The sequence below is a fragment of the Cherax quadricarinatus genome, chromosome 29, assembly GCF_038502225.1.
Source record: "Cherax quadricarinatus isolate ZL_2023a chromosome 29, ASM3850222v1, whole genome shotgun sequence".
Classification (NCBI taxonomy): Eukaryota; Metazoa; Arthropoda; class Malacostraca; order Decapoda; family Parastacidae; genus Cherax; species Cherax quadricarinatus.
The window spans coordinates 27,551,294-27,578,613 of record NC_091320.1 but is presented as its reverse complement, the minus strand read 5'-3'; the positions used below and the strand labels follow the sequence as shown (position 1 = coordinate 27,578,613).

General features: G+C 40.5%; 1 protein-coding gene across 1 annotated transcript in view; it reads left to right on the top strand.

The window, feature by feature from the left end:
• Not1 (CCR4-NOT transcription complex subunit 1) overlaps positions 1-27,320 on the top strand; it is a 462,156-nt gene that overhangs the window by 151,098 nt on the left and 283,738 nt on the right. The window contains exon 18 of the mRNA XM_070089800.1: positions 18,681-18,870. Coding sequence (XP_069945901.1) covers positions 18,681-18,870 — 190 coding nt within the window. The remainder of the gene's footprint in view (positions 1-18,680; positions 18,871-27,320) is intronic.

The following is a 27,320-nucleotide window of genomic DNA, read 5'->3' as shown; positions in this document are numbered from 1 at the left end:
TTTTCTATGTTCACTTTCAACTTTCTACCTTTGCACGCATTCCCAAACTCATCCACTAACCTTTGCAATTTTTCTTTAGAATCTCCCATAAGCACAGTATCATCAGCAAAAAGTAACTGTGTCAATTCCCATTTTGAATTTGATTCCCCATAATTTAATCCCACCCCTCTCCCGAACACCCTAGCATTTACTTCTTTTACAACCCCATCTATAAATATATTAAACAACCATGGTGACATTACACATCCCTGTCTAAGACCTACTTTTACCGGGAAGTATTCTCCCTCTCTTCTACACACCCTAACCTGAGCCTCACTATCCTCATAAAAACTCTTAACAGCATTTAGTAACTTACCACCTATTCCATATACTTGCAACATCTGCCACATTGCTCCTCTATCCACTCTATCATATGCCTTTTCTAAATCCATAAATGCAATAAAAACTTACCTACCTTTATCTAAATACTGTTCACATATATGCTTCAATGTAAACACTTGATCTACACATCCCCTACCCACTCTGAAGCCTCCCTGCTCATCCGCAATCCTACATTCTGTCTTACCTCTAATTCTTTCAATTATAACCCTACCGTATACTTTTCCTGGTATACTCAGTAAACTTATTCCTCTATAATTTTTACAATCTCTCTTGTCCCCTTTCCCTTTATATAAAGGGACTATACATGCTCTCCGCCAATCCCTAGGTACCTTCCCCTCTTTCATACATTTATTAAACAAAAGTACCAACCACTCCAACACTATATGCTTTTAACATATCTGTCATGATCCCATCAGTTCCAGCTGCTTTACCCCCTTTCATTCTACGTAATGCCTCACGTACCTCCACCACACTTACATCCTGCTCTTCTTCACTAATAAAAGATGGTATACCTCCCTGGCCAGTGCATGAAATTGCCGCCTCCCTTTCTTCCTCAACATTTAAAAGTTCCTCAACATAATCTTGCCATCTACCTAATACCTCCATCTCCCCATCTACTAACTCCCCTACTCTGTTTTTAACTGACAAATCCATACTTTCCCTAGACTTTCTTAACTTGTTTACCTCCAAAATTTTTTCTTATTTTCATTAAAATTTCTTGACAGTGCCTCTCCCACTCTATCATCTGCTCTCCTTTTGCACTCTCTCACCACTCTCTTCACCTTTCTTTTACTCTCCATATACTCTGCTTTTCTTATAACACTTCTGCTTTGTAAAAACCTCTCATAAGCTACCTTTTTCTCTTTTATCACACCCTTTACTTCATCATTCCACCAATCACTCCTCTTTCCTCCTGCCCCCACCCTCCTATAACCACAAACTTCTGCCCCACATTCTAATACTGCATTTTTAAAACTATTCCAACCCTCTTCAACCCTGCCACTACTCATCTTTGCACTAGCCCACCTTTCTGTCAATAGTCGCTTATATCTCACCCGAACTTCCTCCTCCCTTAGTTTATACACTTTCACCTCCCTCTTACTTGTTTTTGCCACCTTCCTCTTTTCCCATCTACCTCTTACTCTAACTGTAGCTACAACTAAATAATGATCCGATATATCAGTTGCCCCTCTATAAACATGTACATCCTAGAGCCTACCCATCAACCTTTTATCCACCAATACATAATCTAACAAACTACTTTCATTACATGCTACATCATACCTTGTATATTTATTTATCCTCTTTTTCATAAAATATGTATTACTTATTGCCAAATTTCTTTCTACACATAGCTCAATTAAAGGCTCCCCATTTACATTTTCCCCTGGCACCCCAAATTTACCAAATTTACCTCCATAACATTTTTACCCACTTTAGCATTGAAATCCCCAACCATCATTACTCTCACACTTGATTCAAAACTCCCCACGCATTCACTCAACATTTCCCAAAGTCTCTCTCTCTCCTCTACACTTCTCTCTTCTCCAGGTGCATACACGCTTACTATAAAACACTTTTCACATCCAATCTTTATTTTACTCCACATAATCCTTGAATTAATAATTAATTAATTAATTATTAATAATAATAGTAATAATAATAAGCGTGCGTTAGCGTGTTAAATAGGAGTGAATGGAGACAAGTGGCATTTGGGACCTGACGAGCTGTTGGAGTGTGAGCAGGGTAACATTTAGTGAAAGGATTCAGGGAAACCGGTTATTTTATATAACCGAACTTGAGTCCTGGAAATGGGAAGTACAATGCCTGCACTCTAAAGGAGGGGTTTTGGGATACTGGCAGTTTGGAGGGATATATTGTGTATTATACTTCTAAACTGTTGTATTCTGGGCACCTTGGCAAAAACAGTGATTATGTGTGAGTGAGGTGAAATTGTTGAATGATGATGAAAGTATTTTCTTTTTGGGGATTTTCTTTCTTTTTGGGTCACCCTGCCTCGGTGGGAGACGGCCGACTTGTTGAAAAAAAAAAAATAATGAATAATAATAATAAGTTCCCTTGAAGCTTGATATAAGAGTATCACTTGTCTTACCTCTTCACTCCACCGCTGACAGTGATGAGCGTCATCTCATCTTATCACCTCATTAATGACGGTGATATTTGATGAGCATCGTCTTACGCTAATGAAGTGGTGGCATTTGATGAGCCTTCGCTTTATTTGTTTTCACTCTTACACACAAACAAGTCTGTCTGTCTATCTGTCTGTCTCAGAGAGTTGCTCATGAACCAGCTGGTGTTACACAGATCACTATCTACAAGCACAGTATAGCACTTTGTCTAGATTTTTTGGATTATCCTAGGTAATTTACATTATATATAATTGTATTTACATGTCTTTTCCTGTGAGATAGAGACAGCCAATCAGCCAGTCAGCTGGCCAGCCAGCCTGCCGAAATTACAGTTCCAGAATTTGTTTCTTTTTACTTAGGGCATAGGTTATAGGACATTCTGGTAATTTGACACTTGCCTCTTAAAAGGGGAGTGTTAATATGACATGACATCAGTGAATCCTTGATGTTTGCCGCACTGTTTCCTCTAGCTGGTGCTCAGTTGAACTGGTGCTCCCACAAGGTACTAAATGGTCCCAGATTTTTTAATACAGTGCACACCGAGGGTTAAGACCCATTCAGTGCTGACCAGGCATCTTAGGTCAATCATGCCAAATTTGGAGGCAGGAAAAATAAACCTTAGATCTACGTTTGGAGCGCTAGCGGTAAGAACGTGGATCTATGTTTGGACAGTTAAGGGGTTAATTAATCATGTCCCCAGGCCTCCCCTGTGTTACACTTGCCTTCCATTTTGAATTTACACAAAACTAAAAGATTTAGCTCTATTTTGTGGATAATAAAATCTAACCAGACATGTGGCACCATGCATGGATGCTCACAAAAGATTTAGGAATACAGTACTTACTAACCACTAAGTCTACTATTCTAAACATTTCCATATTTTCTTGCTGTTCCAGGAACTTTTCCCTAAAAGTTTACATGTTTAAAATTTATTTTTTATTCTCATAATTGGAATGAGTGAACTTAAGTGTACATGTAATTTGAAAATGAATTTACTTCTTGCAAAGGGAAAAAATTTATTGCAAATGAATTTGCCAGTATTTAACCCCTTGATGTCCAAACGTAGATCTATGTTCTCTTGCCCAGTGCTCCGAATATTTTGACATTTTTTTTTTTTTTTTTTTTAAATTAACCCTTTGAGGGTCAACAGGCCCTCTCCGAGACTCGTTCTCAGGGTCGGCCAAATTTAAAAAAAAAAAATTCTCTTATGAAAAGATAGAGAATCTTTTCCCGATCATAATGACACCAAAAGTTTGAAATTTGATGGAAAACTTAGGGAATTATGCTCTCGCGAAGTTAGCGGTCTCGGCGATGTTTATGCATCGGCGATTTTGCCCATGTTGAGCCCCATTTTCGGCCAATTCCACTGTACTAGTCGACAAAAAACATAAATATTTTGCTGGAAGTCCATTTTTTCTATCGAATGAGTGCAAGAAACCACCCATTTATTAATTTCAACTATCCAGTACAGTGGTCACAATTTAGCAATTTTGCCAATTTCACACAAATTTCAAAAGTTGCCAATTTCCGAATAGGGTCCAGAATAAACAAGAAAGACATTCCTGGCACTAAAATGACATTTCCTCTGTTCATTAGTCATGCCTCAAGGCCCCTCTTATATTCTTTTGCTTTCCACTTTGAATTTTTATTCTCACAAAAAATAGAAGATTTACTGTTACGCAGACTACTGCATTAGTGTAAAAAATGGTATAAATAATATTGGCGCACTTGCGAAAGAATATTAGACTCACCAGTTGACGTGTATTGGACGTTTGGCATGATTTGTTTACTTTTGAACTTTGGTAAAAATTAAACATTTCTGCTACTTTGAGATCAATTTCAAGGTACTTTTCATTGTAAAACCAGTCAAAAATCATCTCAATTTCTGTAAAATGTCTTCCATTCTATAAAATGAGGCCAAGAAAACTAGAATACAACAATAAATACCATACGAAAATACAGTGCAAAGTCGCTGTTTTATTCCAAAAAAACGGTCAAAGTTTTTTTTTTCTCATTATGCACTGTGTGCTGCAGGTTTTTTTTTTATACTGTGCACACTGACCACATAGACCTATTCTTTCATATGTAGGCCTACCAGCTTTCTCCCACTAGATTTGAGGGCGCTAGAATTTAGGCGTACTAGTACATCAAAAACCCTGGGTCGTAAGCCGTACTAGTATGGCCGAAACCCTCAAAGGGTTAAAGAGGGCAATATTCTGTTTGTAATAAGACCCAAAAAAAATTTAGGGTCAGTACTTACCGAGATATAAGACCGTGAAGTTGGTGCTGGATGCTTAACTGACGGCAACCTGGAGTCCTGCGGCTTGCAGAAATGTTGCTGATGTACCTTTTTTTCTCATTTTTATTTTAATTTATGTAAATTTTATGTCCTGAAAATTACAATTTTTAGTAGCTCTTGTGATTTCATAGCCAATATTTGTTCTGACACTAATATTAGGTACCAAAATAATACTCAAATAGTCACAAACACACTGACAGGTGAACATTTTCACCTGCCTTGGTCGCGTACTATTGTCTAGAAATATATACGTACATAGTATTTATAGGTTCCCCCAATGTTTTAGACATTTTTTTTTCAACAAGTTGGCCGTCTCCCACCGAGGCAGGGTGACCCAAAAAAGAAAGAAAATCCCCAAAAAGAAAATACTTTCATCATCATTCAACACTTTCACCTCACTTATACATAATCACTGTTTTTGCAGAGGTTCCCAGGATACAACAGTTTAGAAGCATATACGTATAAATATACACTACATATCCCTCCAAACTGCCAATATCCCAAACCCCTCCTTTAAAGTGCAGGCATTGTACTTCCCATTTCCAGTACTCAAGTCAGGCTATATGAAAATAACCGGTTTCACTGAATCGCTTCATTAAATATTACCCTGCTCACACTCCAACAGCTCATGAGGTTCCTAATACCATTCACTCCTATCTAACACGCTCATGCATGCTTGCTGGAAGTCCAAGCCTCTTGCTCACAAAATCTCCTTTGCCCCCTGGCTCCAACTTTTTCGAGGACGACCCTTACCCCACCATCCTTTCCCTACAGATTCATACGCTCTCCATGTCATTCTACTTTGATCCATTCTCTCTAAATGACCAAACCACCTCAACAACCCCTCTTCAGCCCTGTGACTAATACTTTTATTAACTCCACATCTTCTAATTTCCACACTCCAAATTCTCTGCATAATACACAAATAACCCCCACATAGAAGAGGGAGCTTATGACGACGTTTCAGTCCGACTTGGACCATTTACAAAGTCACACTAACGAGAAGTAGAGCAGGACGGGTGTATACATGTATAGGCAGAAAGAGGTAGTGGTGGTGGTAGTAGTAGTAGTAGTAGTAGTAGTAGTAGTAATAGTACAGTGGACCCCCACCTAACGTTGGCATCACATAATGTTAAATCCGCCTAGCGATACATTTAATCGCTAAAATTTTGCCTCGCCTAGCGCTAAAAAACTCGCTCAACGCGATTCGTCCGAGATGCGTCCATGTGCGGCCTGAGCCAGCCTCACTTGTTCCGCCGGTGGCATTGTTTACAAGCCAGCCTCTGCGGTAACATCCAAGCATACAATCGGAACATTTCGTATTATTACAGCGTTTTTAGTGATTTTACCTGCAAAATAAGTGACCATGGGCCCCAAGAATGTTTCTAGTGCCAACCCTACAGGAATAAGGGTGAGAATTACTATGGATATGAAGAAAGAGATCATTGCTAAGTATGAAATGGAGTGCGTGTCTCCGAGCTTGCCAGGTTGTGTAGTAAACCCCAATCAACCATCGCTACTATTGTGTCCAAGAAAACAGCAATCAAGGAAGCTGTTCTTGCCAAAGGTGCAACTTTGTTTTCGAAACAGAGATCGCAAGTGATAGAAGATGTTGAGAGACTGTTATTGGTGTGGATAAACGAAAAACAGATAGGAGATAGCATCTCTCAAGCGATCATAAGTGAAAAGGCTAGCAAGTTGCATGAGGATTTAATTAGAAAAATGTCTGCAACTAGTGATGATGTGAGTGAATTTAAGGCCAGCAAAGGTTGGTTTGAGAGATTTAAGAAGCGTAGTGGCATGCATAGTGTGATAAGGCATGGTGAGGCTGCCAGTTCGGACCACAAAGCAGCTGAAAAATATGTACAGGAATTCAAGGAGTACATAGACAGTGAAGGACTGAAACCTGAACAAGTGTTTAATTGTGACGAAACAGGCCTGTTTTGGAAGAAAATGCCAAGCAGGACCTACATTACTCAGGAGGAAAAGGCACTCCCAGGACATAAGCCTATGAAAGACAGGCTTACTCTGTTAATGTGTGCCAATGCTAGTGGTGATTGCAAAGTGAAGCCTTTATTGGTGTATCACTCTGAAACTCCCAGAGCGTTCAGGCAAAAGAATATCCTCAAGGCTAATTCGTGTGTGCTGTGGAGGGCAAACAGTAAGGCATGGGTCACTAGGGACTTTTTCTATGACTGGTTACACCATGCATTTGCCCCCACTGTGAAAAATTATCTAATTGAAAAGAAATTAGACCTTAAGTGCCTCCTGGTGTTAGACAATGCCCCTGGTCATCCTATAGACTTGGCAGAGCGACTTTGTGGGGGACATGAGCTTCATTAAGGTCAAGTTTTTTCCTCCTAATACCACTCCTCTCCTGCAGCCCATGGACCAGCAGGTCATTGCAAACTTCAAAAAACTGTACACAAAAGCTCTGTTTGAAAGGTGCTTTGTAGTGACCTCAGAAACTCAGTTGACTCTAAGAGAGTGTTGGAGAGATCACTTTAATATCCTCAATTGTGTAAACCTTATAGGTAAGGCTTGGGAGGGAGTGACTGAGGACCTTGAACTCTGCTTGGAAGAAACTGTGGCCAGAATGTGTAGACAAAAGGGATTTTGAAGGATTTGAGGCTAACCCTGAGAGGCGTATGCCAGTTGAGGAATCAATTGTGGCATTGGGGAAGTCCTTGGGGTTGGAGGTTAGTGGGGAGGATGTGGAAGAGTTGGTGGAGGAGGACAATGAAGAACTAACCACTGATTAGCTGCTAGATCATCTTCAACAGCAAGAGGCCTCATCTGAGGAAACTGCTTCGGTGGAGGGGAGAGAGAAATTGAAGAAGTTGCTTACTTCAAAGAATAAGTAAATCTGTGCAAAGTGGCTTGAAGTGCAATCCTTTATGGATGAAAATCACCCTCGGACAGCTGTTGCAAGCCGTGTTGGCAACCTGTACACTGACAATGTTGTGAACCACTTCAGGAAAGTCACAAAGGAACGAGAGGTACAGACCTCTATGGACAGATATGTTGTGCGACAGAAGTCCAGTGACTCTGAAGCTGGTCCTGGTGGCATTAAAAGAAGAAGGGAAGTAACCCCGGAAAAGGACTTGACACCTCAAGTCCTAATGGAAGGGGATTCCCCTTCTAAACACTAAGACCATCAACACACTCCCCTCTTCCCATCCCATCAATCATCACCAGATCTTCAATAAAGGTAAGTGTCATGTAACTGTACATGTCTTCTTCAGTTTGTGTGTATTAAAATTAATATTTCATGTGGTAAAAAAATTTTTTTTTTCATACTTTTGGGTGTCTTGCACGGATTAATTTGATTTCCATTATTTCTTACGGGGAAAATTAATTCGCCTAACGATAATTTCGCCTAACATTGAGCTCTCAGGAACTGATTAATAGCGTTATGTGAGGGTCCACTATAGTAGTAGTAGTAGTAGCAGCAGCAGCAGCAGCAGCAGCAGCAGCAGCAGCAGCAGCAGCAGCAGCAGCAGCAGCAGCAGCAGCCGCCGCCGCCGCCGCCGCCGCCGCCGCCGCCGAAGAATACAAAGAAAGGAGAAAACTGCAAGGGAGCTAGGTGCCCACACAGGGAGAGCAAGTACACAGAGGTGGGGGGAGGGGAAATAATGAAATAAATAATGAAGGAACAGAAACACAAGACAGAAGAAAGAAAGACAATCCAGAAGAGAAAAAAAGGAGAAGAGGGAGAAGAAGAAGAAAAAAAAGAGGAATGAGGTTAAGTCATGGGTGTTCTGAAGATTCATAGAAGGAAAGTTGTGTATTAGGGAGGATTCAACCAGAAGGGCCCCTCATGGAAGGTTCCTTGATGTTGGTGAGGGGCTCTTGATTTAGAGAATTGGAACTGTGCTCCAGTTCCCCGAATTAAGCCTGAATGCCTTCCACATCCCCCCCCCTCCCCCCGGCGCTGTATAATCCTACGGGTTTAGCGCTTCCCCTTTGATTATAATAATAATCAACCAGAAGGCGACTGTTAAAGTTGAAAGTAGGGAAGACAGTTTTAGCAGAAGACCGGTCAATAGGATGGCTGTGATCTCTGACATGACAGAAAAGAGCATTGTTAGTGTTGGCATGCCTAACACTATTTTTGTGCTCCCTAAGTCTGTCAGAAAGAGATCGGCCAGTTTCTCCAAAGTATTGAAGAGGACAGGAGGAGCAAGAAATAGAGTAGACACCAGGAACATCTGTAGAGGGAGGAGAGGTATGAACGAGATTAGTGCGAAGTGTTAGTCTGGCAGAAAGTAAGCTTGATGTCTAAGGGACGGAGAGAATTGTTGAGATTAGAAAGACCGGAAATGTAAGGAAGGCAGAGGATAGAAGAGTTCCCAGGAGTAGAGAGTTTGGGAGAGAAGAAATTACATTTAGCACGTGAGAGGGCAGTGTCTATGAAATAGGAAGGGTAGCCAAGACGGGAAAACCAATTATGAAGAGTGGAAATTTCTGCTGGAAGGAACTGAGGATCACAGATGTGGAGGGCACGGAGAAAGAGGGAGATGATAACACTTTTCTTGACAGGGGAAGCATGATAGGAAAAGTAGTGAATGTACATGTCACTGTGCATAGGTTTGCAGTAAACGGAAAAGGAAAAATCTGTATCTGAGCGGTAGACATGGACATCAAGGAAAGGAAGCAAGGAATTAGATTCCCATTCAGCTTTAAACTTAACGGAAGGGGCAAGATTATTAAGAGCTTCAAGAAAAGTTTGGAAGAGACTGGAGTCATGAGGCCACAGAGCAAAGACGTCATCCACATAGCGGAGCCAGAGTAAAGGGCGCACATCGATGGTAGGAAGAAGAACAGTCTCAAAGTATTCCATGTGAAGATTAGCAAGGACAGGAGAGAGGAGAGCCCATAGCAGCACCAAAGGTTTGAGAATAATATTTCCCTTTGAAGGAAAAGGAATTAGTCCACACAGAAGTGGATAAGATCAAGAAAGACATCAATAGGTATAGGGAGATGTAGAAACCTTTCATGGCCCTTCTCTCTAAAAAAATCAAGGACATCATCAAGAGGGACATTGGTGAAGAGGGACTCAACGTCAAGACTAAGCATCTTACAGGTTGGGAGAGAGCGAACCCGTTCAATAAAGTCTTGAGAGGGATGGAGGTGGGCAGGAGAAAAAGTACCAAGAAAGGGAGTGAGGGTTTTGGCCAGCCAAGAGGCAAGAGAATAAGAGACAGAACCTCTAGAGGATATGATAGGACGTAGGAAAATATCAGGTTTATGAGTTTTGGGAAGGCCATAGAAATAGGGAAGAGAGGGACAGATGACACGAGACCTTTGAACAAGGTCAAAGAGGACAGAGGTCAGAGAGAGTCCTTAGTTTCTTGTTGAAAGTTCTCTTGATGCGATCAAGAGGGTTGGAAACGAGAGGAGTGTAGGTACGTGAGTCAGAGAGCAAGACATCAGCTTTACGGAGGTAATCCTCATGATCAAGGATAACTACTGAATTACCTTTGTCAGAAGATAGTATGACAATGTTAGTGTTAGGTTTAAGAGAAGAAGGGCAAGTTGGTAACAGCATGGAATGTGGTGGTTCTTAGAAAACAGACTATCAAGAGCAGGAAGGAGAGCGCCACGAAAAGTGGACAAGTCAGGAAGATTACAGGAGCGAGACTGACGAAAAGAATCAGAAGAGTTAATCAGGGCAATACCAGCGCGAGGGGTAGGCGAAGTGGCAAAGGAAAGGCCAAAACCAAGAAGTTCAAGCTCATATTGAGAGAGTGAGACAGAAGACAAGTTAGTAACACAGTCAGTGAGGGAGAATTTAGACCAAGGGCTAGCTGAGGTGAGACGTTAAAGTTTATTCTGTAGTTTAGAAGAATGAATTTGTGTATTCAGGCGAGCAGTATCAAAGGCAGTGGTAGAAGGTTACAGAGATCTTGTGGTATAGCTGCAAAGAGAGCACGTTGATGCTGACGGAAAGTAAAGAAGGCATCTTCAACCTGAGGCTTAGTAGAAAGAATGAGCTGTTGAAGAAGGAAACGAGCATGATCAGGAAAGGGAGCGCCCAGTGGGTTGGGTTTCAGGAAATGGGAGAAGGAAGGGGGCAGAACTTGTTCAGCAAGACAGTCACGTAGGGAGCGAAGCTGATTCTTACGACACTGGGTAGCAATAAGAGCAGCCTCATAAGATGGAAAGAGGGAAGAACATTAAAAAAGTTGGAAAGAATATGATGCTTAACTGCGGGGTCCATAACTGCTGCTGCTGCTGCCGCCGCCACCGCTGCCGCCGCCACCTCTTTTTGCCTATATATACCCACCTCTTCCTGCCTATATATACCCGTCCTGCTCTACTTCTCATTAGAGTTACTTTGTAAATGGTCCAAGTTGGACCGAAATGTCGTCGTAAGCTCCTCTCTTCTATGTGCGGGTTATTTGTGTATCGTTCCAGTCACGGTATTGTGCATTTTTTTTTGTTATCTCTGCATAATATTTACACCACACATTGCCCTTAGGCAGGACATCTGCACCGCCTCCAACCGCCTCCTCGCTGCAGCATTTACAACCCAAGTTTCACACCCATACAAGTGTGTTGGTACCACTATACTTTCATACATTCCCTTCTTTGCCTCCATAGATAATGTTTTTTGTCTCCACATATACCTCAACTCTAGGTAGTAGGTTGGTAGACAGCAACTGCCCAGGGAGGAACTACCGTCCTGCCAAGTGAGTGTAAAACGAAAGCCTGTAATTGTTTTACGTGATGGTAAGATTGCTGGTGTCCATTTTTCTGTCTCGTAAACATGCAAGGTTTCAGGTACGTCTTGCTATTTCTACTTACACTTAGGTCACGCTACACATACATGTACAAGCATATATATATACACACCCCTCTGGGTTTTCTTCTATTTTCTTACTAGTTCTTTTTCTTGTTTATTTCCTCTTACCTCCATGGGGAAGTGGAACAGAATTCTTCCTCCGTAAGCCATGCGTGTTCTAAGAGGCGACTAAAATGCCAGGAGCAAAGGGTTAGTAACCCCTTCTTCCATATATATTACTAGATGTAAAAGGAGAAGCTTTCGTTTTTCCTTATGAGCCACCCCGCCTCGGTGGGATATGGCCGGTGTGTTGAAAGAAAGAACATGTACCTCAATGCATCACTCAGCTATTTTCCTTCATCAATTCTATGGTTAACCTCATCCTTCATAAATCCATCCGCTGAAACGTCGACTCCCAAATATCTGAAAACATTCACCTCTTCCATACTCCTCCTCCCCAATTTGATATCCAATTTTTCTCTATCTAAATCATTTGATACGCTCATCACCTTATTCTTTTCTATGTTCACTTTCAACTTTCTACCTTTACACACACTCCCAAACTCGTCCACTAACCTTTGCAATTTTTCTTTAGAATCTCCCATAAGCATAGTATCATCAGCAAAAAGCAACTGTGTCAATTCCCATTTTGTATTTGATTCCCCATAATTTAATCCCACCCCTCTCCCGAACACCCTAGGATTTACTTCTTTTACAACCCCATCTGTAAATACATTCATGGTGACATTACACATCCCTGTCTAAGGCCTACTTTTGTCGGGAAGTAGCCTCCCTCTCTCCTACACTCCCTAACCTGTTGGAGTATATATGAAACTCCTTGAAGCATGGTGTAAGACGAGTGTCACTCCACTGCTGACAGTGCAGTAGTAGAATGACATCTGATGATCGTGCGCTGCCTTGGCTTTATTTTTAACTGTTACACACAAACATCTATCTGTCTATCGGGTCAGTACGCTGAGGTCAGTGGTCATGTGTGGTCATACCTGTCCTAAGCTGTCTGGGATTAGCGTGGCTTGTTGCAGTGTTTTAAATTCTCAGGTTAAAGTGTTGAAGAAGGAGATTCTACTTCAGGAGGAAAATAGGAGGCTGAAGCTTTGTCAAGATGGGTTTGGGAGTGAGCGTGGGATGGTGGTAGCCGATTAGGAGGAAAAAGTTACCAGCAGTGATTTGGAGAGTGGCAGCCGCTTTGAGTGGCAAGTGGTTCACAGTTCAGGAAGGATGATGATAAAGAAGGTTAATAGAGAAGATGTAAAGGTAGGAAATCAATTCTCTGTTCTCCAGGACGAGTGTACTTCAGTGGTTAGTGAGATTGAAGGTTCCACTGACTCCCCTGCTTATCATGGTAAGAATATTCTGATTGTGGGAGATTCTCAGGTAAGATATATGGACTGTGCTTTTCGTAAGAGAGAAAGGTCAGACAGAGGGTCTCTCTCCCAGGAGCTGGTGTTGGTGACGTAGTCAGCAGGTTGAATAATAATATGTCAGGCAATGGGAACAAGCCCATTATCTGTCTTAGTGCTGGTGGAAATGACATTGGGAATGGCAGGAGACAAGAGCTGCTGGATAAGTATAGGTCAGCCATAGATGTAGTCAGGTCCAAGGGAGGAATCCCAATCATATGTAGCATCTTGCCTAGAAGGGGAATGGACAATGAATGGATGTCTAGGGCAATTGGTATAAATTGCTGGCTAGACAGGTACTGCAAGGAACTTGCAATCCCATTCATTGATAACTGGAACATATTCTGTGGCAAGCATGATATGTATACAAGGGATGGGGTTCATCTCTCTGGGGCTGGAGTGGTTGCATTAGCCAATTCGATTGAGGGGGTCATTGATGACTTATGTAGGACTTTAAACTGATAGATTATAGAGGTATGGGTGTCTGTGGGAAACAGTCAGGCTGCAGTACTAGGGTTGAAAATGGCAGATATAACCAGGATACCTCAGGGATATGTTTAAAAGACAGTATTTAAAATAAAGTTGCTTGTAAAGACAGATCAATTGATCAACAACCAGAGATAGATTGTAGAGGGCAATGAGTAACTAGCTCCCTTAAGGTTTACTAAATAAGTAGTAGGAGTCTAAGAAATAAGATAGATGAGCTAAGATTACTTGCAAGTGCAGGTAATATAGACATTATTGCTATAACAGAGACCTGGTTCAACTTGAAAGATAGAGAAATGCCCTTTGAATGCAACATACAGAGTTATAAACTATTCCATACTGATAGGGTCAACAGGAAGGGTGGTGGAGTGGCGATGTATGTCAGAGATAATTTAAATTGTTGTGTTAGACAAGATATAAGATTAGCAACATCGGGTGCAGAGTCTGTTTGGCTACAGTTTCTCAAGGGTCATGGAAAGTTAATTTTGGGTGTGATTTATTGGCCCCCACACCTTGACAGAGAGTGCAGTAAGCTGCTATGGGATGAAATTCATAAGGCATCTAGATATGAAAATGTTGTGTTAATGGGAGATTTTAACTTCATACAAATTGATTGGAACAATGTGAGAGAAAATCTTGAGTCTAGTGACTTTCTTGATACGGTTCAGGAACGCTTCTTAAAACAGTTTGTGACAGAACCAACTAGAAGAAACAATCTACTTGACTTGGTTCTTGCCAACAAAGAATTACTAGTTAATAATCTTGAGGTTAATGATGAGCTTCGGGAAAGTGATCGCAAATCACTTAGTTTCAATATATCATGGAGTTACCTGAATAACTGCAATCAAATCTCTGTCCCAACTTTCACTGGACTGATTTCATGGGACTGAAAAATTACCTGGGTGGGCTAAATTGGGATGTCCTGACTATGGGTCAGGTAAGTTATCTTGGTTGCCAATATGAAGTTTTTCAGAGCATAGTTCTAGCTGCCCAGAGAACTTTTGTTCTGAGTAGGGAAATTAGATCTAACAGAAATGATCCCAAATGGATGAACAATAGATTAAAACATCTCTTTGGTCAAGAGAGAAGAATATATAGGTGTATCAAAAGAGGGGAGAGGCAGTTAAGAAATCAATATATTTAATTTACCCTTAAACGGTCCAAACGTATATTTACGTTCACTTGCGCAGGGCCCCAAATATTTTGACAAAAAAAAAAATCATCTTTTTTTTTATAGAAAAAAGAGCACAAGGTACTAAGTGGTCCCAGATTTTTTTAATGTGGTGCACACAGAGTGTTAAGACCCATTCTATGCTGACCAGGCATCTCAGGGCAATCGTGCCAAATTTTGGAGGCAGGAAAATTATATATATATACGTTTGGGGTGCTACGCATAAGAACGTATATATACATTTGGACAATTTAGGGGTTAGAGAGAGAAATAAAAAAAGGTATAAGAAAACAAAAAGGGATTACGAGGCTAAGGTCTCAAGGATTTTCGAAGACTAACCCAAAAGGGTTCTTTCAGGTATACAGAAGTAAGATTAGGGACAAGATAGGCCCACTTAAGAGTAACTCAGGTCAGATCACTCACAGTGATAAGGAAATGTGTGAAATTTTCAATTCTTACTTCCTCTCAGTTTTTACTCATGAAGATACTTGCAAAATTCCATAAATAATAGATTATGTAGAACAGGACAAACATAAACTATGCACAATTGTGGCTAGTGACATGGTCCTCAGACAAATAGAGAAATTAAAACCTAACAAATCCCCAGGCCCTGATGAACTGTTTGCAAGAGTATTAAAGGAATGTAAAGAGGAACTTAGCATACCTTTGGCTAATCTTTTCAACATATCACTACAAACTGGCATAGTGCCTGACAGGTGGAAAATGGCAAATGTAATACCTATTTACAAGGCAAGTGACAGGTCCTTAGCTTCGAACTATAGACCATTAAGCCTTACCTCCATAGTGGGAAAATTTATGGAATCGGTAATTGTCGAAGCAATTCGTAGCCATCTCAAAAGGCCTAAGTTGATTAATGAATCTCAGCATGGTTTTACAAAGGGGCATTCCTGTCTTATGAATTTACTAACTTTCTTCACTGAGGTATTTGAGGAGGTAGATCATTTTATTGAATATGATATTGTGTATATGGACTTCAGTAAGGCTTTCGATAGAGTTCCACATCAGAGGCTATTGAGGAAACTTATGGCACACGGAAAAGGAGAAATTTTTTCCTGGGTTGAAGCATGGTTGACGAATAGGCAGCAGAGAGTTTGCATAAATGGGGAGAAATCGTAATGGGGGAACATCACAAGTGGTGTTCCACAGGGATCAGTGTTGGGCCCCTTGTTGTTCACAGTCTACATAAACGACATAGATGAGGGAATAAATAGCGACATAAGCAAATTTGCCGACAACACCAAAATAGGGCGTCCAATTCATTCTAATGAGGACATTAGAGCACGCCAGGATTATTTGAATAGACTGATGCAGTGGTTGGAGAAGTGTCAGATGCAATTTAATATAGACAAATGTAAAGTTCTAAATGTTGGACAGGAAAATAACCATGCCACATATAAACTAAATAATGTAGGTCTTAATATTACGGATTGCGAAAAGGATTTAGGTGTTCTGGTTAGTAGTAGTCTAAAACCAAGACAACAGTGCATTAGTGTTCACAATAAAGCTAACAGAATCCTTGGCTTCATAGCAAGAAGTATAAATAATAGGAGTCCTCAGGTTGTTCTTCAACTCTATATATCTTTGGTTAGTCCTCATTTAGATTATGCTGCGCAGTTCTGGTCACCGTATTACAGAATGGATATAAATGCACTGGAAAACGTACAAAGGAGGATGGCAAAGTTGATTCCATGTATCAGAACTCTTCCCTATGAGGATAGATGGAGGGCCCGGTACCTGCACTCTAGAAAAGCGTAGAATTAGGGGGGATATGATTGAGGTGTATAAATGGAAAACAGGAATTAATGAAGGGGATGTAAATAGCGTGCTAAAATTATCTAACATAGACAGGACTCGCAGCAATGGCTTTAAATTGGAAAAATTCAGATTCAGGAAGGATATAGGAAAGCACTGGTTTGGTAATAGAGTTGTGGATCAGTGGAACAAACTCCCGAGTACTGTCATAGACGCTAAGGCATTGTGTAGTTTTAAAAATAGGTTGGATAAATACATGAGTGGGTGTGGGTGGGTGTGAGTTGGACCTGACTAGTTTGTGCTACTAGGTCGGATTCACTGCTCCTCCCTTAAGTGACGTATCTGACCTCACTAGGTCAAGGCATTGGCTTAAGCCAGTACGAGAATTGGAGCTGCCTTGCATAGGCCAGTAGGCCTGTTGCAGTGTTCCTTCTTTCTTATGTTCTCTCTGTCAATGTCTGTCTAGCTCTATGTTCATCTCTGTCTCTGTCTCAGAGAGCCCCCCCTCATGAACCAACAGGCATTACACAAAGATGCAGAGTCATCATGTCTGATTCCTGAACAAGTGAAAATATATATTACTTGCCAGTCATGCTTATTACACCTTATATCTGCAAGCACATTATAGCACTTTGTCTAGATTTTTTTTGAGTTATCCTAGGTAATTTACACTATGAATAATAACTGTATTCATGTGTACCTGTGAGAGAGAGGTACAGAAATAGAGATGAGGAAAGACAAAGACAGGGATAGACAGAGACAGGGAAAGAGATAGATACAGACAGAGAGATGGAGATAGAGACAGCCAAAGTCAATCAGCCAGCCGTCCAGCCTGCCTACCGAACACGTAATACTACACACGTTACCGAATTGTTTCTCTTTACTTAGGGCATAGATTATAGGACTTTCTGGCAGGATGACATTACCACTAACCGTGTTATGGTTAGTGGTATCAAAATTGAAAGGATGTTGCACATGGGTAATTATTGAGGTTTTTGATATTTCCTCGACCACTTGTGGCCACATCCATCACTTTCCTCTTAAAAGGGGAGTGTTAATACGATATGACATAAGTGAGTCCTTAGTGTTTGCCATGCTATTTCCTCTACCTGGCGCTCAATTGAACTGGTGCTCCCACAAGATACTAAGTGGTCCCATATTTTTTAATACTGCATACACCAAGTGTTAAGAACCCTTCTATACTGATCAGGCATCCCAGGTCAGTCGTGCCAAATTTGGAGGCAGGAAAAATAAAATGATCTCTGTTTGGAGCGCTAGCAGTAACAATGTAAATCTACGTTTGGACAGTTAACAGGTTAATGCCTGTGTACTGGATGTATCCTCTTTTTTTTTTTTTAACACAGTGGCTGTCTCCCACCAAGGTAGGGTGACCCAAAAAAGAAGAAACGCTTACACAGTCAATTACTCTATCAATGTCTTGCCAGAGGCACTCTTGTACTATAATTCAGATGTCCCTCGAAACTGCAGATATCCCCATCCTCTCCTTCAGAGTGGAGGCACTGTACTTCCCACCTTCTGGACTTACATCTGGCTAACCAGTTACCCTGAATCTTGATGAAGGCTACCTTGCTCACACTCCAACAGCTTGTCAAGTCCCAAATACCATTTGCTTCCACTCCTGTCTAAAATGCTCACTCTCCTCCTGTATGTCCAAGCCCCTTGCACACACAACCTCCTTCACCCCCTCCCTCAAGCCTTTCCTAGGACGGCCTTCACCTTAACCTTCCCTCCACTACAGATATATACACCCTAGAGGGCATCATATTTTGCTCCATCATCTCTAAATGTCCTAACCACCTCAACAACCCTTCATCAGCCCTTTGGATAATACTTTTAGTAAATCCCCCTTCTAATCAACAAGCTATGAATCCTCTGCATAATATTAACACCACACATTACTCTCAGACTTGACATCTCCACTGCCTCCAGCCTCCACCTCAATGCAGCACTCAACTCGTGCTTCATACTCGTACAAGTGTGTTGGTATCGCTGTTCTCTTATACATTGTCTTTTATTAACTAAATCATTTGTTAACCTCATCACCTTGCTCATCTCTATTTTCACTTTTAATTTCCTTCCTTTATGTACCCTCCCAAATTCATCCATCAATCTTTGCAACTTCTTTTCAGAATCTCCCATATTACATTTTCTTTTTATTCAATATCACTTTTGTTTAATCTTACTTTTGCAGATACATGGCTTTAGGAGTTGCATTGCGGTATGTAATGGAAGCTCTCCAGAAGCCACATGCTAGCAAGATGTATTACTTCGGTATTGTGGCCTTAGATAGGTTTCGTAGTCGTCTGAAAGAGTATCCTCGGTATTGTCAGCACCTCATGGCAATACAGCATTTCAGTGAATTTCCACCACACCTTATTGAGGTACAGTATGTCTAACTTAAAACATTGCATGATTTAGGGAGTATGTTTCTCATTTTTTGTCTGTGCAGAACCATATTAAAATAAATTATGACTCCTAGTGCAGTATTGAAAAATGATAAACTGTCGTAGTACTTAACCCTTTCAGGGTCGACAGGCCCTCTCCCAGACTTCTTCTCAGGGTCGACAAATTTTCAAAAAAAAAAAAAAAAATATGAAAAGATAGAGAATCTTTTCCCGGTCATAATGACACTAAAAATATGAAATTTGGTGGAAAACTTACGGAATTATGCTCTCGCGAAGTTAGCGGTCTTGACGATGTTTACACATCGGCGATTTTGCCCGCTTTGAGCCCTATTTTCGGCCAATTCCAGTGTACTACTCAACAAAAATCATAACTATTTCGCTAGAACTCCATTTTTTCTATTGAATGAGTACAAGAAACCACCTATTTACCGATTTCAACTATCCAATAAAGTGGTCAGAATTTAGCAATTTTGCCAATTTCACACAAATTTCAAAAGATGCCAATTTCCAAATAGGGTTCAGAATAAACAAGAAAGACATTCCTGGCACTAAAATAACATTTTCTCTGTTCATTAGTCAAGTCCCCACGCCCCTCTTACATTCTTTTGCTTTCCACTTTGAATTTTTATTCTCACAAAAAATGGAAGATTCACTGTTATGCAGACTACTGCATTAGTGTAGAAATGGTATAAATAATATCAGCACACTTGTAAAAGAATATTCGACTCAGCAGTTGACGTGTATTGGATGCATAGCATGATTTGTTTACTTTTGAACTTTGGCAAAAATTGAAGATTTCTGCTACATTGAGCTCAATTTCAAGGTACTTTTCGTTGTAAAACCAATCAAAATCATCTCAATTTCTGTAATATGTCTTCCGTTCTATAAAATGAGACCAGGAAAACTAGAATACCATCATAAATACCATACGAAAATACAGTGCAAAGTCGCTGTTTTAAACAAAAAAAGAGTCGAAGTTTTTTTTTCTCATTGCGCACTGTGTGCTGCAGGATTTTTTTCATACTGTGCACACTGACCACACAGACCCATTCTTTCGTATGTAGGCCTACCATCTTTCTCTCACTAGATTTGAGGGTGTTAGAATTTAGGCGTACTAGTACGTCAATAACCCTGGGGCGTAAGCCGTACTAGTTCGTCAGAAACCCTGAAAGGGTTAAATGTTTACAAAATTTTTATTTCCTTAGATTTTTCCAATTGATATAGTAATTGGATTCAGGGAAACCGGCAGGCTGAACTTGAGCCATGGAGATGGGAAGTACAATGCCTGCACTCTGAAGGAGGGGTGTTAATGTTGCAGTTTTATAATTGTAGTGTAAGCTCTGACACTGAGAGCAAGTTTGCGAGCAGGGATCTCGACAGTGAAAAGGTTAAGTGGATTCCATTACTCCAGTTGATCAAATTCTTAGCTATTTTGATAGTATATCTTCCATTCTATTGATTCAGCACAAAAAATTGCCCATTCAACTATTTCAACAGAAGTCAGTATTTGCCAGTTTAACCCAAAATATAAAAAAAAAATTAAAAAATATACAGTGGACCCCCGCATAACGATTACCTCCGAATGCGACCAATTATGTAAGTGCGTTTGTACGTGTATGTTTGGAGGTCTGAAGTGGACTAATCTACTTCACAATATTCCTTATGGGAATAAATTCGGTCAGTACTGGCACCTGAACATACTTATGGAGTGAAAAAATATCGTTAACCGGGGGTCCACTGTATATGTACAGTGGACCCCCGCCTTACAAACGCATCATGTTACGTTAAATCCGCCATACAAAGCACTTGAACGCAAAAATTTTACCTCGCCTCATGATAAAAAAAACTCCCCTTATGTGATTCGTCCGGGATGTGTTCCATATGTGGCCTCAGCGCCAGTGTTTACAAGCCAGCCAGTGCGGTCGCATCTACGCATATATTTGGTACATTTCACATTATCCCAGTGTTTTTAGTGCTTGTAACTGCAAAATAAGTCACCTTGGACCCCAAGAAAACTTCTAGTGCCATCCCTGTGGTAGGAAGGGGCAAGAATTAGTATGGAATTGAAAAAAGAGATTAAGGAAATGTGTGCAGAATGGGTTGAACTGCAAACCTTTATGGATGAAAATCACCCTGACACAGCTTCTGCAAGCCATGTTGGCAACCTGTACACAAACAATGTTATGGCCCATTTTAGGAAAGTCTTAAAGGAACTGGAAATACAGAGCTCTATGGGCAGATTTGTTGTGCGACAGAGGTCCAGTGACTCTCAAGCTGGTCCTTGTGGCATTAAAAGAAGAAGGGAAGTAACCCCGGAAAAGGACGTACTACCTCAAGTCCTAATGGAAGGGGATTCCCCTTCTAAACAATAACTTCCACACTCTCCCTTCCTCCCATCCCATCAATCATCACCAGATCTTCAGTAAAGGTAAGTGTCATGTATTATATTATTAGTAGAGTAGTAATTGTGCTTGTCTTCTTCAGTTTGTGTGTATTAAAATTAATATTTCATGTGGTAAAATTTTTGTTTTTTTCACACTTTGGGTTGTCTTGCACGGATTAATTTGATTTCCATTATTTCTTATGGGGAAAATTAATTCGCCTTACGATAATTTTGGCTTACGATGAGCTCTCAGGAACAGATTAATATCATAAGGCGGGGGTTCACTGTTGTCCAAAATGAACAGTGACATTACTGGCACTAAAACAAGGACGACTCTATTCATTAATCCTGTTCTCACGCCTCTCCTATATATCCTATATATAACACTTTTCATCCATTTTGAATTCATAACAGCACAAAAATAGATTTACTCTATTGCCCTTATAATTAAACCCTAGAGCAATAAAATTCTTATACAGTATATTCATTACTTACCTTAAAATATTTGTAGTCTTAATGTAGGGTTGTCATGTAGGGGGGTAATGGACGTGTGGATAATTGGGGAATATGGGAGTAAAGGGAGGGAAAAGGGGCAGGGAGTAGGCAGGAGAGGTGAGTTGAGTGATTAGCGGAGGTAATGTAAGGTCACTGCAACTTAACCATCACCTCTCATTACCTCTACCACCACACTACTCACCCTCTCACTACTTAAAATAATGAATAAAAGAATAAATAAATAACGGGGACAGTGACTATTACTATTCCACTCAAACACAGTTAATTATTAAGTCCTTGTACAATAATATATTTGGGAACAGGAGAACCCTATTGGCTTTAGATAAATGGAGATGGTACACATAAGAAGTGAGACAGGGAATACAATCAACTGACGAAATAGAATATAACTTGCAGTATAGTTCAGAGGGTAATTCACCACAGGAACTAAGTCACACTAGCCACAGGTCCCAAGACCTACACAGCTGAGTACTGCTCCATGCCAGTACTCTGCCCACTGTCTCCAACCAAGTCTCCTCCAGAGAGACTTCAGCCACCTTCTCCCGAGCTCTGCACACAGGCCAGAGCTCCACTCGAATCTCTCCTGCTCAGCTGTTCCTTGGGCTTATATGGTCCTCAACCCCCCCCCCCCCCACACACACACACACACAATGGGGTGTGTACCCTGTGTTTTAACCTGATGCCAAGATCTGATGCCGTCAAGAACAAAAGACCTCAGACTTGACCCCTTCAGGGTCCAGGGCCAAAATCTGAAGTGGTGTCCAAGAAATTTTGAAAAAAAAAAAAAAAAAAAAATCTTACAGAATTAAAGAGCATATTTTTGTGAAGGTAATAAGACAAAAAAAAAATTCTGATCAGTACTTACCGAGATACAGTGCCGAGAAGTTGACCCAAAATGACCTGGTGGTGGCAACAGCGACGATTTCCACATACGCGCATTACTTTATTTAACGTTTTTTGTAGTTTTTTCTTTTCTAATTTTTTTCTTTTCCTACTAACATTTGGGGCCTGAGAGACCAATACTGTATATAATGTATATATATAAACTCACTGTATTGAACACAATAACCACACTAAAGTTATTATCATATTATTGTTTACCACTTTTGTTTATTACAGTAAACATGCACAAATCTTGTATAATACTAATGTTCTATCATATATTTACAATCACTGGACATGGTTTTAGAACTGCTGGAGCTTGTGGAACTCCTTGAAACAAGGCACCATGCACAGAGGTACCTTACATTCCTCACACATAAACCGAGTGTCTTTGCGTCTTTGTTGCCGTTGTTTTGTTTGTGTACAAACAACACATCTCTTCTGAGCAAATTTCTTCTGAGTTGAAGGAAGCTGTATTATGAAATGATCACCTTCCCTCCTCAAACGCTTGGGTATATTCTCAGGAATTCGAGGACCTTGTTGTATAGCAGGTGTTGTTACCTGGTACTTCATTATGAGTTGTCTGACAACAGACAAACAAAATTCACCATACGGTGGTCTGTTGCCAGTCTTCATTTGGTACATATTATATGCATTGAGCATTGAAATGTCCATGAGATGGAAGAAAAGTTTCATGTACCACTTGTAACTTTTACGAACACAATCAACAAAGTCAATCTGCATGTCACATTTGTCAACCAAGCGCATGTTTTGTGTATAATCAATCACTGTCACTGGTTTTCGAATACGTTCATTAGTCACTCGATCAACTTTGCTACTGTCTTGCATTTTGTTACGGTGAATGGTTGTCAACAATGTGACATCTCGTTTATCATGCCACCGTAATGCCATGATGTCATTGGCAGTAAACACCTGCACGTCATCACCACGAGCACCTGCGTTGAGCCTGGGCATATGTTTACGATTAGAACGCACTGTGCCACACACATCTGTCTTGTTCACTCGCAAGAAATCACTGAGTAAAGGGCTTGTATACCAGTTATCGGTATATAATGAATGCCCCTTACCAAGATAAGGTGCCATCATGCTTCTCACTACGTCACCTGAGATACCCAATAACATCTTGGTATCTTTCAATGTTTTACTTCCCGTGTATACAACAGTATCCAATACCAGGCCACTGTCATAGTCACAGAGTACAAACAGTTTTATACCAAAGCGTTTCCTCTTGCTCGGTATGCAGGTCTCCCTCAACATTCGCGAGGGTTAGGGGATCAAGAGCCTCGCGAATGTTGAAAAACCGTGAATGTTTGGTGCCCCAATATATTGTAGGGAAATATATTACAATACTACTTCCTTAACTTGTTGAACCATGAATAATCATAAAATACATGAAAACGTCGTAAATTGTACTAAATATATACATGTTATGCTTTAATAACGTATGTTATTTAATAACATGTATGTTAATAACATGTATGTTAATAACATGTATGTTATTAAATACCACAAACTCCACCACTGCGAGTCCCTACTACCCTCTCTCCGACCCCCGCAACTGGCAGCCAGCCCTCCCACCACTCAATGTGGTGAGTGTTTTGTTTGTTCATTATTTACTGTTAAGCTACAGAATAAAATAATGTAAACCCATTCATGACTGCATATTGGAATGGCTATTAGGAAAGGTATTAGACGGTGACATCATGTGTTTACTCTTGAACACAGCAAAGAATCGAACATTTCTGCTATTGCTAATAATAACAATAGTAATAATAATAATAATAATAATAAATATGATATAATTGAAGAAGGAAATTGTACAAAAATACGAGGGAGTGGTTGACACATCGTCAGTGTGACTTTGTTTATGCTGGAGTGAACATCAGTCTCCCTGCTCTTCCAAACATTTCAAAATAATTCAGCAGTTGAGGCAGTGGTATTTAATAACATATATGTTATAAATAATAATAGTACATGTTATTATTAATAACATGTATTATTATTAACATGTATGTATTTAATAACATATATATTATAAATAATAATAGTACATATTATTAATAACATGTATTATTATTAACATGTATGTTATTAAATACCATTGCCTCAATCACTGCCTCTACCACTCCAGTCACACTCAGTCTACAAGCACCAAACACAATGAATTATTGTGAAATGTTTGGAAGAGCAGGGAGACTAATGTTCACTCCAGCATAAACAAAGTCACACTGACGATGTGTCAATCACTCCCTCGTATTTTTGTACAATTTCCTTCTTCAGTTATATCATATTTATTATTATTATTATTATTATTATTATTATTATTATTATTATTATTATTATTATTACTATTGTTATTATTAGCTGTAGCAGAAATGTTTAATTCTTTGCAGTGTTCAAGAGTAAACACATGATGTCACCGTCTAATACCTGTCCGAATAGCCATTCCAATATGCAGTCATGAATGGGTTTACATTATTTATACTGTAGTTTAATAGCAAATAATGAACAAACAAAACACTCACCACACTGAGTGGTGGGAGGGCTGGCTGCCAGTTGCGGGGATCGGAGGGAGGGTAGTAGGGACTCGCAGGTGGCGGGAAACTTAAATATGATTTGGCGGCTGGGAATTTGGTGGCTGGGAATTTGGCGGTTAGGAATTCGCGAATGTGTGAAGCCCGTGAAGTTGAAAACGTGAATGTTGAGGGAGACCTGTATACTGCTTGAACGACAGCCTACCTTTGAACCAAATCAAAGACTCGTCAATTACAAGATTCTTGAATGGATAAAAGTACATGCTGAACTTTTGTTTGAGATACATAAAAACATTTCTAATCTTGTATAACCTGTCATTTCTGTCAGGCCTGGTTTTGTCAGAGAAGTGCAGCATACGTAACAGTAAGATAAACCTGTTCACTGGGATGATTTCTCTGAAGACCGGGGTAGAAATTAGCCGATCTGTGGACCAGTATGCTTTTATATTATGCTTATAGACATGAGGCATAAGCATTATTGTTGCAGATAGCAAATACATTTCTGTAACAGTCGTCTCTTTCCACCAGTGTAGTCTTGACTGTGGTGATATCATCGTATTTGCTATGGTGTACTCAAAATTTTACTTTCCCTGACAATAATTTCCATCAAGGGCTGGTCAAAGAGTATTTCAAAAAATTCCAGTTCATTGGCCGTGTTTCCAAGGGAACAAGTAGGTAGAATTCCACTTTGAGAGTCATCAAAGTGGTGGGGCTTGGGAACCAAATTGGGATTTTGCTGCCAATCTCAGATACGGTTTGCTGGTGGATACTGGACATCATAGGCTGGTTGTGCGGGTAGTTGTGGTTGTGGTGGGCTGGTGGCTGACGCTCCGCTTTGTCCTTGAACTGCGGAGTCAGCAGTGTGGGTCCCAGCCTGGGCTGGTGAGTCACGCATGGCTGTGGCACTACCATCACCACTACCACCATCTACTGATGCCTGTGGTCTATCCATGCCAAGTGTAGCCACATCATCCTTACTTTCACTGTCTATTCCTGGTGTAGGGCCACGGGATGTACTCCGTCTCCTGGGCACTGCATAGGGTACACTACCCGAGCGCATGCGGCGGCGTACATACCGACGCCTCACTGGTGAATATGTTTCCTCACTATCACTACTCGAATAATCGTCAAGAGCAATAAAATCACAATCCACGTCACTGTCATCATCATTACTGAAGTCAGAGGTCTGGCCACGCGAAAATAATAGTTTTCTCTTGCGTTGAGGTACAACTGACCATGACTGAGGAGTGCTCACACCAGAGGTAGAAGGTTGAGGATCGTCAGGGTTTTCTGAGCTATTATCGATATCCTGGTCATTCCTTTCGGTCACTAACTGATCAAAGCCAAAGAATTCGTCTTCATTTCCACTTCCATCAGTGTCAGAACTATCAGATAGGAAGAAGAGAGTCCCAATTTTCCTTGGAGTGAGAGCTGCCTTGCGACGAGGCATGGTGAACAAGGGTAACTGAGCCGGCGTTCCCACAATGCCTTGCGGGCGCCTAGATTTTTTGTTTATGGCGCACACCCACCACGCAGACCCGTTCTCTCACACGTAGGCCTATGAGCGTTTTCGTGCTAAATTTGACGGCGCCAGAATTTTGGCGTAGATCTACGGTTTGGACACTGAACGTGAAGCCGTAGATCTACAGGACGAACCCTGAAAGGGTTAAGCTGAAAGGCGTGTATGACAGCTATTTGCCAAAGCAAGGTGTGACCATTTAAGTAGGTTAAATTAGGTGAAGAGAGTGGTGAGAGAGTGCAGAAGGAGAGCAGATGATAGAGTGGGAGAGGCACTGTCAAGAATTTTAATGAAAATAAGAAAAATTTTTAGAGTTAAACAAGTTAAGAAAGCCTAGAGAATGAATGGATTTGTCAGTTAAAAACAGAGTAGGGGAGTTAGTAGATGGGGAGATGGAGGTTTTGGGTAGATGGCGAGAATATTTTGAGGAATTTTTAACCCTTTCAGGGTCGATAGGCCCTCTCAGAAACTTGTTCTCAGGGTCGGCCAAATTTAAAAAAAAAAAGAAATTATTTTTTCTTATGAAAAGATAGAGAATCTTTTCCCGATCATAATGGTACCAAAAGTGTGA